General features: G+C 42.9%; 1 protein-coding gene across 6 annotated transcripts in view; it reads left to right on the top strand.

The window, feature by feature from the left end:
- ARHGEF28 (Rho guanine nucleotide exchange factor 28) overlaps positions 1-15,879 on the top strand; it is a 130,424-nt gene that overhangs the window by 98,766 nt on the left and 15,779 nt on the right. For 5 of the 6 annotated variants that reach the window (XM_082191863.1, XM_082191861.1, XM_082191859.1 and 2 more), the window contains 6 exons: positions 58-189; positions 1,316-1,401; positions 2,194-2,223; positions 2,321-2,368; positions 4,422-4,904; positions 6,254-6,554. In XM_082191863.1, coding sequence (XP_082047989.1) covers positions 58-189; positions 1,316-1,401; positions 2,194-2,223; positions 2,321-2,368; positions 4,422-4,904; positions 6,254-6,554 — 1,080 coding nt within the window. The remainder of the gene's footprint in view (positions 1-57; positions 190-1,315; positions 1,402-2,193; positions 2,224-2,320; positions 2,369-4,421; positions 4,905-6,253; positions 6,555-15,879) is intronic. The other variant, XM_082191862.1, reaches the window with a different exon arrangement.

Below are 15,879 nucleotides of genomic sequence, written 5' to 3'. Positions count from 1 at the left end.
TAAAGGGGGATACCTTAAATTATTGACTGAAAGCCTAAACTTACTTTCTTTCTACAGCGGAAAACCTCCATGCGGCTGTAAGATTATCACAGATGAATGAAACAGACCTCTCAACAGAAGAGAGTACTGAAGAATCGAGCATGACAGAGCGTCTTGGTGAAGCTGAAGACTGTGAATCTTTCACTGATTGTTAGTAAGCACTAATACCTTTTAATTGTCCCAATGCTAAATTTACCATGCTTATTTCTTTAATCCTTTTCAAAATGTAATGCAAAACAGGATCAGCAAAGAAAAGTGCTTCATATTCTGTATCCTTACTTGGGGCCAGTTCATCCAATAAGAGGAATCTCCACATAGGAGTCATTTGTGGAAATACGTTTTCAGGACTGTCCTGTAAATCAGTGGCAAATTTATATTGCTTTTAAAATATTTTCTCTTGTTCTGTGTTGCAACTTCACTAAATAATCTGATGTGTAGTGTGCGACTTTCTGATTTGCTTGAGTGATGTTACTCAGATATTTAAAACTATCCCTTTAAAATGTGCATAGCAATTTATTTTAATACCTTCTATTAACATTTATTTTTTAAAGGACAGATATTCTGATGAATGTTACAGTACAGGATGGGGCCAGTTCTATATTGTGGGCTGCAGCTGTCGTAGTAATGTCTGCTAGGCCTCTAAACACAGTCTCCAGTTCAAGCTCAAGCTCCCATGGTTTATAGAGGGTGGGGCTGTATTAGTCACGAATGTGTTTACAATCCTACATACAAACTACAAGAACACTTTGATAAATCTTGTGGACAACCACTATTAGGCATGGATGCCTCAGTAGTCTGCAAGACCCAGTCTTCCACCCTTGAAAAACCAAAGTAAAATTATGCAAAAGCAAACACATAGATTTGTGTATCTTTTCTTAATTTGCATACTTTATGCACATCACAAAATTCCTGTGGCACAGAATTACCATATCAGTTGTTGTTGTTTTAAAAAACAAAACAAAAATCAAGAGAGCTCGCTCCGTTCTCAGTTGCATCTATCTATCTATTTGTTATTTATTTTGGTTTTAAAATGTCAAATACAATTGATTTTTGAAGATAGTGCAGAGAGACAAAAAGCTGAAAATGCAGGTATCACAACTGGGATAGTAGAACTCAAGAAAATGAGTTGGAGAAGTGGGACAAAAATGGAAAAAAGGAGGAAGATAGAAAAGTGCAGGGGGAAAGCTAGGAATAATTTATGCTGAATAGTTACATGCGTGATGCACTTAATTTTGTACATCTGACTCCTGTCTGTTCCTGATGGTTTAATCATTAGATACAGAACTGAAGGGAGAGAGAGAGCCTTGTGATTCAGATGTCAATGATGCAAACAGCTTCACAGAAGCTCACCTGCTGGATCAGGTAGGCTACTGGATGAACATTCTGTCAAAGCCACGCACACGGTGTTTCTGTTCAGGAATATGAAGGCGCCAAATCTGATACACGCAGTGCCCAGTCCTTTCCCCCTGGTTATCAGCTTCTACCCTAGGGGTGGCGAAGCATTTTCAGCCCAATGGCCACACTCCCCTCCAGGCAAATTCCAGGGGTCACATGCCAGCGGCATGCGGAGCCAGAGGCAAAAGTGGGAAGAGCAATACGTGTTTGCGCATGAGGCTCTTCTTTTCCACATTCACCCATTCCTTTCCATGCTCTGTCAAGGCAGCCGAGAAGCCTTGTCGCAGTTCCAGGTCAGTTCAGCCAGGCAAATATATACAAGGAGGATGTGAAGCAGGGCTGATGGGGGGGGGGGCAGCGGCAGGGGGCAGCTTGGGAAGGTTGTGACCTGGGGGAATCCGGAGGGCCAGATAGAGCAGCCTGGGGGGCCTGAGCCCCCCCATACTATACCCCATTGCCACCTTCTCCAGACCCCCTACTTCTCTTTGCCACTTTCCTTGCCTGAGCAATTTAAATAAGCAACCACCTTAAACAATCCTTAAATCCACTTACTTCTTTTGTACCAAGAATGAATGCATGATTAATTTTGTAGCACTCCATTTCTAGCACACTCGATTGCTTAAAAAAACCACAGCACAACCCCCTGACATTTGCAAAATGCAAGTATTTAGACATTGTAAGAGACTTACCAGAAGGTGGCAGTCTAGGTCTAGTATACAAAAAAGAAAAAGAAAAGCTAACCTCATTGTATGTTTGTAGGAAGGAAATGCTGCTTCTGCGCAAACTGAGGTGAGTTGCTTTCATTACAAAATCTGCTAGTATTGTTTGCCTTGAACTTACTGTATTTTGTGAACAACAACAACAAACATTTCTTTTCTTTCTTTAGATTGTACAGACTATCCAGAATTTAACCCGCCTCTTGTACAGCATCCAGGTATTGATGTAATTGTGTGTTTGTTGCCCACAACTGCTATCTTTTTTTGAGAATTAGAATGAAACAAATATTTTGGCAGAAATCTGTCTGTTTATAACACTACCTTCTCTAGATTTTATCCTGGTCCTGGAAAGTATGGGCCTGATCCCTGATCCTCGCTGTGCAGGGCCCAGCAAATGGAGGTACAGAGCTGTACAATGGCCCCTTGCTAGTTGCAGCAGGCAGGGGAAAGAGTAGCTCATGCGTGGGCTACTGCCGGATGTCCTGCTGGCCGGAGCAGAGGGCATCCCCTTGCCATTCCGTTTTCCCCCTTGCTTCTGCTTTGGTGTTGCTGTTGGAAGTAGAATGACCAGATGCAAGAGGACACCTGTATCTTTTAAGAGTTGTGCAGAAGAGAGAATTACAGCAGGAGCAGTTTGCAAAGTGAGCTGCACTTGCTGAAATTCCCTCTTCCACACAGCTGTTAAAGGTGCAAGAGTCCTCAGGGCTGGCCCAACTGTGAGGCAAATTGGGATGATTTTCCAGGCCCAGAGATGCCTCACATCAGAGATAGCCTTCTCTGCCACCCCCACAAGGCTTCTACTGGGCTATCCTCCACTCTGCCTCCACCCTTCCAGAAAAAAAATGTCAAGATGTTTTGTTTCATTTCAACTTGGGTACTAATTTAAAGTTACTTGTATGCTTCCTTCTGGCAACTCCTGCAGCCGAGCTGGAGCCAAACATATTGTTCTGCTTTCTTGTGGACCACTGAGAGGGGAGTCTTTGTTATCTGGGCAGTCCAGAGCCTCCATGCACACTGCCCAAGCTTGCACCCCAGGGAGCTCACGTTGGTGCTGTCAGTGCAGCAGTTTGACTTCAGCCCCTGGAGGCACACTCCATTGTCTCTCGAGACAGACGGATGCCAGCCAATTGAAGTCACCACTTCCACCACACTTCTCAGTGTTTGTCTTTACTCTTACATAAATCCGGGTCTAACACAGGAGTGGCTGGTGAAGAGGGGGAACCACAGCACACCTGTGCACTACCAGAAGCAGCATCGCTGCCATGTATCGGGGGGGGGGGGTGCAAGGTGATGGGGAGGTTGGTGCTATGTGTGCACACTGGCAGAAGCCTAGTTTGGCCCTGTGGATGTGCTTGCACAGTGCTGACCTCCCTGCCACCTCACTTTCCCTCTCCTCTCCAGTTAAGCAGCCGTGACACCACAGCCGGGAGGTCAGGCACATGGAAGTTCCCCTGCCTTCCCCCCACACCTGAGCTAGCAGGGCATATATCCATCTGAAAGCTATATCATTGTTCCGGCTCCCCTTGGAAGAGGCACACAAACTCAAGAGGCCGATTCTTTCTCCAAGCTTTAATGTTCAAATTAGTACAATACATTTGCAAAACAAAGGCGCAGCCAGCAATACACATCTCTATACACAAGGATACAGCAGGTGAGATGGGTTTTCAAGTGAAGACGCTGATCCAACAAGGATATGCCCGGTGTATCCCTGTTGTAAAGGAACGAGGCGGGCACAATTTAGCCAGAAAGCGGTTCTGTTTCTTAGCAAGCAACCTGACGCGCTTGAAGTCTGGACCATCTGTTCACACCTCTTGATATCTGTGGGATGCAGGTGATGGGAGAAGTGTCCCTGTCTTCTGAGAGGTGGAGGGGTCAAGCACAACATCCTTCTTTGGGGATAGACTCTGCATCTGACTCCAAAGGTGAGGAAGGTGGAGCAGGAGGCACAGTGGGAGCTTCAGAGGCAGACCCTAACAGATGCGCAGAGGGATGTAGGGCCTCGGTGACTGATGGAGTGTGAGAACAGGTTGAGTGAGGGAAATTCACCCCCATTTGGATCCTCCCCAGAATCGACAGTATCAAGTGCCCCTGGATCAGGCAGTGACCTCCCAAGCCCTCTGGAGCCTTTCCTAGGGTCCCCACCCCCAGCTGTGGTCAACCCATGACGTTAATTGCAGCTGTCCACTGGGAGTAAGGTTTTAAATGATGTCCCTTCCATTTGCACCTCAAGTCTAATGGAAACTGATGCTATGTTTGTCTTTTGGGGAAAAGGCAGCCGTAACCATCCAGGACAGCCACATTGAGATCCATAAGCTGCTCCTGCAGGAACACGAAAGGTCCAGCTGGAGTCCCAGTTTCCGTAGCACCTCCCTCCCGGAGCAAGAAAAGCACCGGAACTTCAAACCCAAAGAGGAACTCGCGAATATCCAGAAGCTGCAGCACCAGTTCCAGCAAGAGCAGCAGCGCTGGCACCGTGAGTGTGAGCAGCAGCAGCAAGAACACGAGGCGAGAGAGACCTGCTTGCTGGAGAAGGAGAAAGAGTGCCTGAACCGAGAGGAGCTGCTTTGCAAAAACCAGGGAGAGCTGGACGTCCAGCTGCAGGATTACCAGCAGAACCTGGAGAGGCTCAGGGAGAGCCAGAGGATGGTGGGGAAGGAGAGGGACACAGTCAGGCTGCAGCAGAAGATCTTGCGCCACTGGAAGCACAGCCGCCAGAGCAGTCTGCCTGCAGTGATCTCCCCAGGGAACAATGAGGTATGCATCTTCTCCAGAAGAACATTACTTGGGCTACCCAGCACTTTCCCTAGTTGCCTGGCGTACATTAGCTTAGGGATCATCACCAAAGCCCTTTGAGGGAGGATAGTTTCATTGCCCCTGCGTGGCAGAGGGGATGCTGAGGCTGAGAGAGAGCCGTGTGCCTCCGAAGCAACCTAGCGAGTTCATGGCTGAGGTGAGGTGTGAACAGGGACTTCTCCTCTTTCAGCTTATTCTCTCCACTACTGCATTTGCCCCACTTACTGTATCTTGTTTAGGGTAGCCTTGGCCAACCCAGTGTCCTCCTGATATTTTTGGTCCCAAATGCAAGCTGAGGCTGATGGATATTGTTGTCCAAAACATCTGGGGGGGGGCACCAGGTTGGTGAAGGCTAGTTTATGCCATGAACCACCCTGTGAAATTTAGTAAATAAATAAAATAGTGAAACAGGAAATCAGAAAAGGATATTGGGGAAGTACTAATGGTTGAGATGACTGATTTGAGGCCAAGGCCTTTTTTGCAACATCCCTACATCTATGCAAGTGTGGCGTTCGTACGGAGCCCCCGGTCGTCTCACGGATATTGACCCGTACACCACTAATCTACCACCAACCAGGTCCTCCCCGGTAAAATCACTTCAGTCTCAGTCAGGTTCTCAAGGTAATAAAGAAGAGTGCATTTTATTTCAGATACAAACAAACTTTTACAGCATTCCAAACGTTGTTACTCTTTACTTTCTTAGTCCTATTTTCCTCTCTCTATCTCTTCTACCTCCCCTCACTCAAGAACCCACTGCCCTGTCTCTCTATTTCCAACTGCCTGCCAACTGCTTCTCCAACTGCCTTCCCCAACCAGCCAACCCACTAAACCCAACGAACTACCCACCAACAACTCTAACAAACCTCGGGCTTAGCCTTTTATACACGTGTAGGCTCCTCCTCCAGCTTTCCTATTGGTCTACATTTTTAACCCTTTCTTTCCCCCCTGTACAGACAGGCTCTAAACGAATGGGCAAACACCACAGCAAGTATGAGTAGTACCATTCTGACAGGCCTTGCTGTTTAGAGAAGAGAGGGTGATGGGGAGCAACCAGAGAACAATCCTAAACATGTCAATGCAGAAGTAGGCTTCCCACAGAAATAGGTTATATTTTCTCTTGCACCATGTAAACTTTGCTTCTCTCTGATTCTCTTCCTGGAAGCAGATGGATAAGACTGGTTTTTCTTATGAATCTTTGCTCTTGGGGGAAGCTGATTGATGATACCAAGGTGTGAGAAAGGGATGTATTGTCAGAGGATAGGCTAGAGCTTTGAGTTGCTTAGATTTCCCTTTTTATTTTCTTTGCACAGATCATGGGGCACATCCAGTCGGACTGTTTTTGTGGTGAGAATTCAGTCTTCCTAAATGAAGCCATAGTACAGATGTCATTAAACCGCCTCAACAGATCGAACTCATCTCTAGTTTACCAGGACAGTGTGCGTGGCGTGAACCTGCCAAATTCAGATTTAACAAGGACTCCTGAAAACCAGGGCAAGCTCAACATGGACATTTCTTCCCAGCAAGCATTCATGGGTGATCCCTCAAAATCCAACAGACTCTGCCATCATACTCTCTCCTTCAGCGCAGGTCACACAGATGCTTGTAACAATTGTAAGTGATCATTTAATTAGCTATATCTGGTGAGCGAAATTAGGCAAAAAGCCGTATTCCAAATGTTCTGTGGTCTGGTGCAGATTGGAAAATCCTGAGACTCCCTACTTAACCTACTTAGGTTGAGCTTCTGCCTATTATGGCTGCTGAGAGAAGCATGAACTCAGGACTCCTTTCACCCAAAGTGAGAAATATACTAAGTACCAGCACTTGAAGGTCCTTGTTAGGCAATGCTTGGCCCCTGGATTCAGAGGGTGGGTGGGGTGGGTGTAGCAATGTAATTTAATAGCAGGCTTCTTTGAAAGTATGAGGTTATAGCTGTGTGTAGGGCAGCGTTTCATATGAACTTCAAACTCCCATCAAATTTAAGAAGTATCTGGTTGCTGTTTGTGGATATAAGGGAGAAAACGGTTCGATATGCATAAGAAGAATTCAGATTGTGAATGTGGAGTGCTTAAAGAAAAGTAAATTAGTTGTTGACTTCATGGCAAATTGTTGTTTTCGGTTCAGAAACTTTATGAAGGGCCTTGGGGCAAGTTTCTACAACTGCAAAGCGGAATACTAGATATTACACACTTTGCTGAAAAGGCATGTCAGTCAACTTAAGAGCAGGACAGAAAACGAGTGAAAGGAGATTACATTCGTGCTAGGCTAATCATTGTCTTCTCTTGTGCAGATAAATTAACAACCAATTTGGATAATTAGAAAAAGGAAGGAAACGAAAGCTTATATCAATGTGCCTTGAAAACAGAATAAGTTCGATTCAATTGACATGTCTGGCTGGATGCACAGTGCAGTAACCAGATATTTAGCTGAAGACACGGGCCGAAAATGAAGCACATGCATAGTTAAAAACATAATGGAAATTGGTACTTTTAGATTGCCAAATGAACAACTTTAACATTTATTGGTATTCAGCATCTTGCTATGGTGTTTGAACTGAAAGCTTAAGAGAGAGAGTTTATTGTGAAGTATGGGTTTTATAAATGCTTTATGGAAATATTTATGTAGTATAAACTAGATTTTCAGAATTACATAAACACAGTGTTGCAATGCCTAAGGAGCTCTCCATGTGTTGGTTGTGCAGCTTTCTGAAGCTGAGTTGAGTTCTGCAGTGCTGAAAGGGGATGGGAGCTATTTAAATAGGGCTACCCTTAACAGAATAATTCAAACAGAATTCATACATTTTGTTTCCTAAAACTGAATAAGGCAATTTAGGCTGAAAGAGAGCTCTGTCCCCATGTAGGCATCTTTTCAAACAGGACATTTAATTCCTTGTAGACTTCCTTTAAAAAATGTATGCTACTAAATAAGCAGTGTGTCTCCCAGTATCCCGTGACATGCTTTTTCTTTTCTTTTTTAAAATAATTTTTATTGATTTTAACATATAAATTATAAAATGTATCACAAAACTTATCACTTATACAATCTTTTTAGACTTCCATCAGCACCTCTGATGATCCACCATTTTAACCACTTCTTATGCATTTCTTAACTTTATATTGCCTTTACATCTCTTAAGAAATCATCCTTCCCCTTCTCCATTTTTGCAATACTTCCAATAATACTCCTCACAAAACTTCTTGCAAATCTACAAACGTTGTCTGCTCTTTACAAATACTTTTCAAATAGTCCGTAAATTTACTCCAGTCTTCCGTGAATTTCTGGTCCCGCCGATTTCGAATCCTTCCTGTTAGTTTACCGTGACATGCTTTTTTCATTTATGGGATTGTGCAGTGTGTCCTCTGCTGCATTTTTCCTGTATCTCCCAATTCTGCTGCCCTAGAACAACAAAAAATGGGGGGGGGGAGATTCTGGGATGCACTTTCAAACAGGGAAATAGACTTGCAAGACAAGGTTATGTCAGTCCCAGCCCAGAAACTTTGCAAGCCATAGGATTGTGGTTACGCCGGCAGTTCTGTGGTTGGGGTGGCATGTAGCTGCTGCGGCAAAGCAAAACTGTACAAGCCAGTTGTGCATTGCTGCACAGCTAATGTTAACATGATCCCACCTTTTCCAGCCAATGTGGTGCAGCTTAAAGCAGCTTTCCTCAACCCACGTGCTCTCCAGATATTTTGGACTACATCAACCCAGACCATTTGCCATGCTTTCTGGGGCTTATGCATATTTTAGTCCAAAACATCCGGAGTTGTACCCAACAAAGTTGTCCCCATTAGCACCAGGATATCTGCCTACACAATGTATCCTCTCGTCTCCTTGCACCCCCGTAATCTGTTCTGGGGGGTACCCAGAGCCGATTGGGGAATATATGAAGACAGCAGGGAGAAGGTCCCATTGCACAGGCAGAATTCCTTGCACTGACAGGACAACATTGTTTTATGCAGCCCCTGGCAGTATGTCTTTCTGTCTATGCATTTAATTGAACAGTACTAAAATTTGCAGGTAAACGTGCTGTCTAAAGAGCAGGTGTTTGTGCTTCCCCTTCACAGATAGAGCACTGTGGAAGTATCTCTGTATTATTTATTGGTGATGGTAAATCTGAGCCACGTCTCAGACCTCAGAATACAATGTTTCATGTTCAGCTGTAATAAAGCATCAGTTGCAGGATTTTTAGTGGAAACAAATCGGGGGGAACATCTCTTGGGGAATAACATCCCTGTTTGTTTAAGACAGATGGCAAATTGAATTAAGTCATATGTCATTTCAGTCCCAGTGTGCAGAAACATTATAGTCACATGCACTGGGAATATTTCAACCAGCAAAACTATTTCTATACGGTGTTAATTTGTAGTGGATCCCGCTTTTCATGCTAATCCTCATTGAAAATCCTTCCTTCAGTCATTCAGGTTAGCCTCAGTGGATGAAGCAATATTATACAGCTTTTATCATTATGGTACTGAACGACATGTTAGCTGCATAGACTTGGCTCATGTAAATAGAGGATTTCCTGTGCAATTTTAACCTTCCATTTTCTAAAGACTTTTAAAACATTATTTTTTTAAAAAAAGAACTAAGAAAGAAAGTTAAACTAGTATCTTGTTTCTCTTGGAGGGAAAGGGGCTGAATGATCATATTGTGGTTTTTGAAATGCTTTCTGGCCTCTTTACCATAGCAGCCCATTAGGTGTTTGCAAAATGTATGACTTATTGATGTGGTATGAACTATTAACTTTTTTTAAAAAACACACATCACAATGAGACAAAGCTGCCTCAAGTGCATTTGCAACAGCAGTTTCAATGATGTCAGTATTTCAGAGGGAATCATTAATTGCCCTTTAGGCTGAAGAGACAAAGGTAACCCTATATTTTAATGTATTACAACCATGTACATTTGTTAAGATCACATTATATAGAAGAGCCATGTGGGCGCGCATAGAAATTATTCATTTCCCCTCAGCTTTTCTTACATTGCAGATTTTAGTCTACATATTTTAAAAAATCACCCAGAAAAATAAGAATCATGTGAACTTAACTTATCCCTTCCTTTCACACTGCTGGGTTTTATTAAATTACAGGTGAATCGATTGGCAGGCTTGATATATCTGGTTGTATTATAATCTTCAACAAAAGTAACACAACCAAGATGAAGGATTTTATTCTGTGATCATTTCAGAACTGTTCTTTGTCACAGAACTAATAAAACTAGGCTGTGGCATGATCTGCTTAATCAGCTGTGTTTTGTAGAAGGTTCACAGCACAGGAAAAAGGCATGCATAGTTCTAGAGAATTTACTAAAAAACGCCCCTCCCCCCCTAAAATTCCTAGGTTAACTTTACACAGCAAATTCTCTAATCTTGATAACTAGTTCCCGAGCATGTAAATTGAGAGTACAGTGGTACCTTGGTTTATGAACTTAATCCGTCCCAGAGGTCTGTTCTTAACCAAAGTGTTCTTAAACCAAGGTGCACTTTCCCATAGAAAGTAATGCAAAATGGATTAATCCGTTCCAGACTTTTAAAAAGAACCCCTAAAATAGCAATTTGACATGAATTTTACTATCTAACGAGACCATTGATCCATAAAATGAAAGCAATAATCAATGTACTGTACTATAAAATAAATAAAACAGTATAGTAGATGATAAAAATGAAAATTAATTTTTTTTCTTACCTGCACTGATGATAGTCATTATTTGGGTGGGGGGCTTTTATCCATTTCCGCAGTCACACAATCAATCAATCAATCAATCAATAGCTGAATTGGGATCCACACAGATTCCTCCCCCGATGCGGAAAATGCTCCCTAGAGCATGTTCCTCCCGCAGCAGCACGGGGGGGGGGGAGTTGCGCTCCCGCAAACCAGCTGGTTTGTGGGTACGCAGCTTCCCTCCCTTGCAGCTGTGGGAAACGCCGTGATGACCCCTTCTCCGCTGCCGGACAACAAAAGTGTGGCACTCAAAACAGAGGTGCACCCCTGGAGTACGTTCGGATTCCAAAAAAAGTTCGCAAACCAGAGCACCTTCTTCCAGTTTTGAAGTGTTCATATTCCCAATAGTTTATGAACTAGGCTGTTTGTAGACCAAGGTACCACTGCAGACACATCAGGGTAGATATGAAAGTTCTTTGGCACTGCATCTGTGTCGTAGACCATCACTTAAATTTCCAAAATAGCCCTTACTTATTGGACAATGCCATAGGTAAAGCTGTACTTTTTTGTAATATGAAAGTTACATAACTCAAGGGTGTGATTACCATTATTTTTTCGGTTTTTAAGGTTAAACTTGCTGCACTATTTTGAATATTACGGGCAGACAATCCCCAGTGTCCTGTGTTGCTGGGCAATTCCTCCACTTATTTCATCTTTCCTGAGTCCCTTATACAAAGTGTTATGAAGTGTCGGTTGGCACTGAGGTCTCTAGTCCAATGCTAAATAATGAATACCTTCTGAGCCTACAGAATATGCCTGCTAGGTTTCATTGATAATGCCAGTGAAAGTTATCGCACCTTACAAAAGTGGCTCTGAATATTCCCAGCACTGGGATTTCAATTGCTGTTTTTCTTGCGTGTAAACTCAAAATAGAAATTGAGTGGTATTTGTATGTAGGTGGCTGGCTCTAGGTCCTAGATGACCAATTGCCTGAGAACCTCTATTACGTAACTGTTGAAAACAATGGGTGAAATATTGAGCGGGGTTTTTTTTGCCATGTCTTCAAAAAAAATTGATAAGGACTCAGTTTGCCAGTAGGCCTGTTCTAGATCTTTCTGGATCTGCTTTAACCACCCGATTGCCATTTTGTCTTTTAGTTAATTGTTTTAAACATACAAAGCTTCACAATCAGTGAAAATAAGACTCATCTTATGGGAAAGCTAGAGAGAATGCCGGAAGCAAGCTGTAAAAATGCAAATTGTTGGGATAGAAAGATATGGTGGAAACTGGTTTCTCAGATATTACACCTTTTAATGGGAGTAGTATCCATAGGTTTCTTTTAATAGTTTATCAAAGTTTTATGCACACTTCATAATGCACTTTAGAACTTGGAACAGATATACGGTGAATAAATAATTCATCCTAATGGCTGGGGAAACCCTTTGTGGACTATGAAATTTTAGAAAATAGCAAGTAGGCACAATATAATAATAAAACCATGATACTTAGTCACAAAATGTACTTAGCTTGTTTTTAAAAAAATGCCCTTCAGTTTCAATTATTTATGTTAGTATTTTAGGATATTCCAGGAAATGTCCTATTGTTTTCAGTATACAATGAGGAACTTGGGTGCAATCCTGTTGACTTCAGTGCATTTTACTATTTGGCTGGAGTCCTGAAAAACCTTATTTTATGACAGCCACACTGACCTCAATAGCCCACTCTGGAGTGGCTTGAGGACCATAGGGTTGAGTGCTCCCCTCATTAAACTTAGAACACTTTTTATTGTCACTTCTGAGAAAGTTGACTATTGCTGACATTTGGGGTATATATGTGTGTCTTAACATTTATGAGTTACTCCCATACTTGGAGACACCCAACATAATTTTTCACTAAAATAATAAAATCCATATAAAAACATAAATAAACAGGAGCAGCACAAACAAACATGCCATAAAAAATGGTACAAAATACCATCACTAAAAATGGCTGGCTACAAAAAGACTCAGTGTTAAACAGCCAGCCATTCAATAAATAAGTAGTGAAAACAGTAGTGAAAAATTAGCATTTATAAAACCTGGACCAATATCAGCAGCAACCATATCACAACCTTGACCTGAAATCTTCCCTGGGTGGCTCCTGCCCTGAGGATCTCTTGCTTGTGAGCTTCCTGCTGGCCACTGACTGTGCTGGAGTAATTGGAGACTCATGGAGATACTGGAATAATGGGATTTTGGTGTAAGCCAGCAATTCTGCATTTTTACAAACTTTGGGCTGTATCAAATATTAGTTCTGCAAAGAATATTGAAATCGGCTTCATTAATTTTAGTGGGTCTACTTTGAGTAGAACCTAGTTAGATGTAACCCAGTGTGATTAAATCCTTTTAAACACGTAACTATTGGACTCAAATCCATAGGGAATGCAGGGTTTCTGATTGTGGGGAGATTTCTAGATGGATTTGGCTGAATCTTCCGGCTCAGTGCCAGGAAGGGAGCGGTGGAGCAGGCAGGGATGTTGCTGGGTGGTGGCATGTGTCTTCTCATGGCCCCTACTTGTTTTAAGATTTCCTCTACAGATATAATGCTGGAAGGCTAGAGGACTTATGTATATTGTTGGGAGAAACTATGATCTAAGGGTTGTGTGTTATTACCATGGCAGTGATTTAGGTTCTACTACTGAGAAATAAAACCCAATCCTTTTCAGCTGCGCCAATTCCAGGCATGGACGGCTCTGCCATAAGTTGAGATACAGGGCAGTGTGAACAACGTCTGTGGCTGCAGAGTTAGTCAACAGTTGTGATTGCAGATCAGGGGGTCAAGTTCTCTGTCTTCTTTATTTTTTCTGCTTTAATGCACAGACTCAGAAAAGCTTATGTGCTGGGTATTGTGATCAGCAGGGCATCCCATGGCATGGAAAGCCATCCCCGCACCCTGTGATAGATGTATAGAGATACATTTAAACATTCCCCAGTTCATTCCTTTATTATTACTGTTATCCCTTATTGAAGGCCAGCTGTGTTTAATGAGCTGGAAATGAAGCAAGCCAATAAAACATGTGTTCATTGTTAGACGAATAGCAATTGGACCATGTGCATGTGTGTGATTGCACAGCCAAAACTTCAAAGCTTAATATAAAGGCAGTTTAATGGAAGGGGTCATACTTAATGAATTTGGGGAAGCAGGAAAAAGCCAGCTGGTGGGCAGTGTCCCATATGAAGGTGAGGCCAAAGGTGAGTCACGTCACAGCAGAGCAGGGTTTCAAGGAACACTTAAATTGCTCTTGCTGGTGTTCATTGTGCGGATGAAACACACATTTTCTTTAAAAACCTATTTCCAAATTCCCTGAAGAGCCGTTTGTAATCTGCGCATTGCGGAAAGATTGGTTTGGGCCTAGGCTCTGGTAAATTTCTCTTTAACAATTGCTATGGGGTTTAATTGCAGGTCACCTCCAAATGTTAGTGGCATCAAAATCCACAGCAAGCATTGTATGGGAAACAGTGAGCTTCAATCATTACAGACTTACACAATGGATTTTTTTCTTTCTTTTCAAGGATCTTCTCTAGAGCCTATAGAAAATATTCAACATTTGCATCTGGAATGCTGTCCAAATTCCATGCTCTCTAATCATCAAGTCACTCCACACTGTGCTAGGACTGTGTCCTTCCATTCAAAGAACATATAATTTATTTTCATTCATTTTTGTTTGATTAATGCACTCCCCTTTTCTAGCACACAGGCGCACCTCTCCTCTCCCCCCCATTGCAACTAGCCTGCCATAACTGTCCTGCAAGTAGTGGCAAAAAAGCAAAGGTGAAAACATATTTATCATTCCAACATGCTTTGGACCTTACTGGCCCCTTTTCAGGACAATTCAGGAAATAAAGATTTGACATTTAGATGTGCTGCCTTTTCTTTTCTCACACTACCTTAGGACGGCCTTGCCCCCAAAGCTTTTAGCTTGTATTTCTAATCCCTTTTCTGGGATTCCCATTTTTAGCTGCTTTTTGTTCTAGCTGCAGCAAGTCTCCCACCTGCCTCGCTCGCTTTTGTACGATTGTTAAGTTACTGAATCAGGATGGGGGCTGTTGTCATGGTAACGGCAAGAGGCAAGTTGGTCCCTACACAGCCTTAGGGCCAAACTGCACATTGCGGGAGACATGGAATGACTTGAAAATTACACACCTGTTTTGCACTTTCTCCCCTCTCTCCTGTAATGTGTGGTTTCCCTCCCCCTCCCCCCTCCCCCCGGCTCTTGCCCGTGATGTGATATCTTCACGCTGTGCATTTCCCAGGCCCTGCGCAACATCATTAGCTGCTGATGCTGCCAGAGGGCTTGACAGCGTGATGGGTAAGCGAAGCCACATTTGTTAGGTAAAGAGAGTAGAACGTGACACAGGGAGGCTGTCACCTGGGGATTGCACACAGGTTACAAGTATGTATGTTGAGTGCACATAAGGAGAATGATATGGTGCCCCTATTCCTAAGACTGATCAGCACAACCTCCACAACTGAGAACTCTGCCAAAAGCAGAATTCCTTGATTGTGCTTACTGTATAGATGTCAGTTGCCCTTACGCAAATTATGCTGAATGCATTTAGGCTGGAAGCAGGGCCAGTAGATCAGTGCTGCTTCCCCACCACATATGTATGTTTGCCGTGCAGTGTAACATATGCGCATGACCAGTGCTGTTTTTCTAGAAAAAGAGGCACCGGAGCTCAGCATGAACTCCCTTGTTCTCTTAGAATGGCAATGGTGCTGGAACTGAGCTGAAAAACGCACACACTGTGGGTGACCCTAGTGTCTACTCCAATGTGCTGTTCGGCTGTTAGGTATAATAAGAGTTCCTAATGCAATATGGCCAGCAGAGGGAGAAAAACGTTCTGTCACTCACACGAGGCTAGAAGCTGACTGTGGAGGAGATGAAATGGGAGATGGGTTTTCAGGAATGCAGTGGGAATGGCAAGAGTTGGGGGCAATTATTACTCACTTATTAACAATTTCTCATTAAAAAAGAGCTTCATCTCCAGATGAGAAGCCACAGCTTGAAAAAAAACAAGACAAAACTATCCAGCAATGTTCAGTTGCGTGATTAAAATAACAAGTTAACAGAGATTTGAAACCACATCAAAAGCCAATATTCCTTTATAAACAGTGATATTTTAATAGTTTCTTTAAAAACATTCCATCTGTTTAGCAGTGAAAGATTAAAAAGGCAGATCATTGCCAGGCTTACAGCCAGTGGGAGCCCATTTATTTTTGTGCCAGCTAAAGACTTGGTC

The sequence above is a fragment of the Podarcis vaucheri genome, assembly GCF_965113315.1.
Source record: "Podarcis vaucheri genome assembly, chromosome: 11".
Classification (NCBI taxonomy): domain Eukaryota; kingdom Metazoa; phylum Chordata; class Lepidosauria; order Squamata; family Lacertidae; genus Podarcis; species Podarcis vaucheri.
The sequence above is the reverse complement of the archived record's forward strand: the minus strand, read 5'-3'. Positions and strand labels throughout refer to the sequence as shown.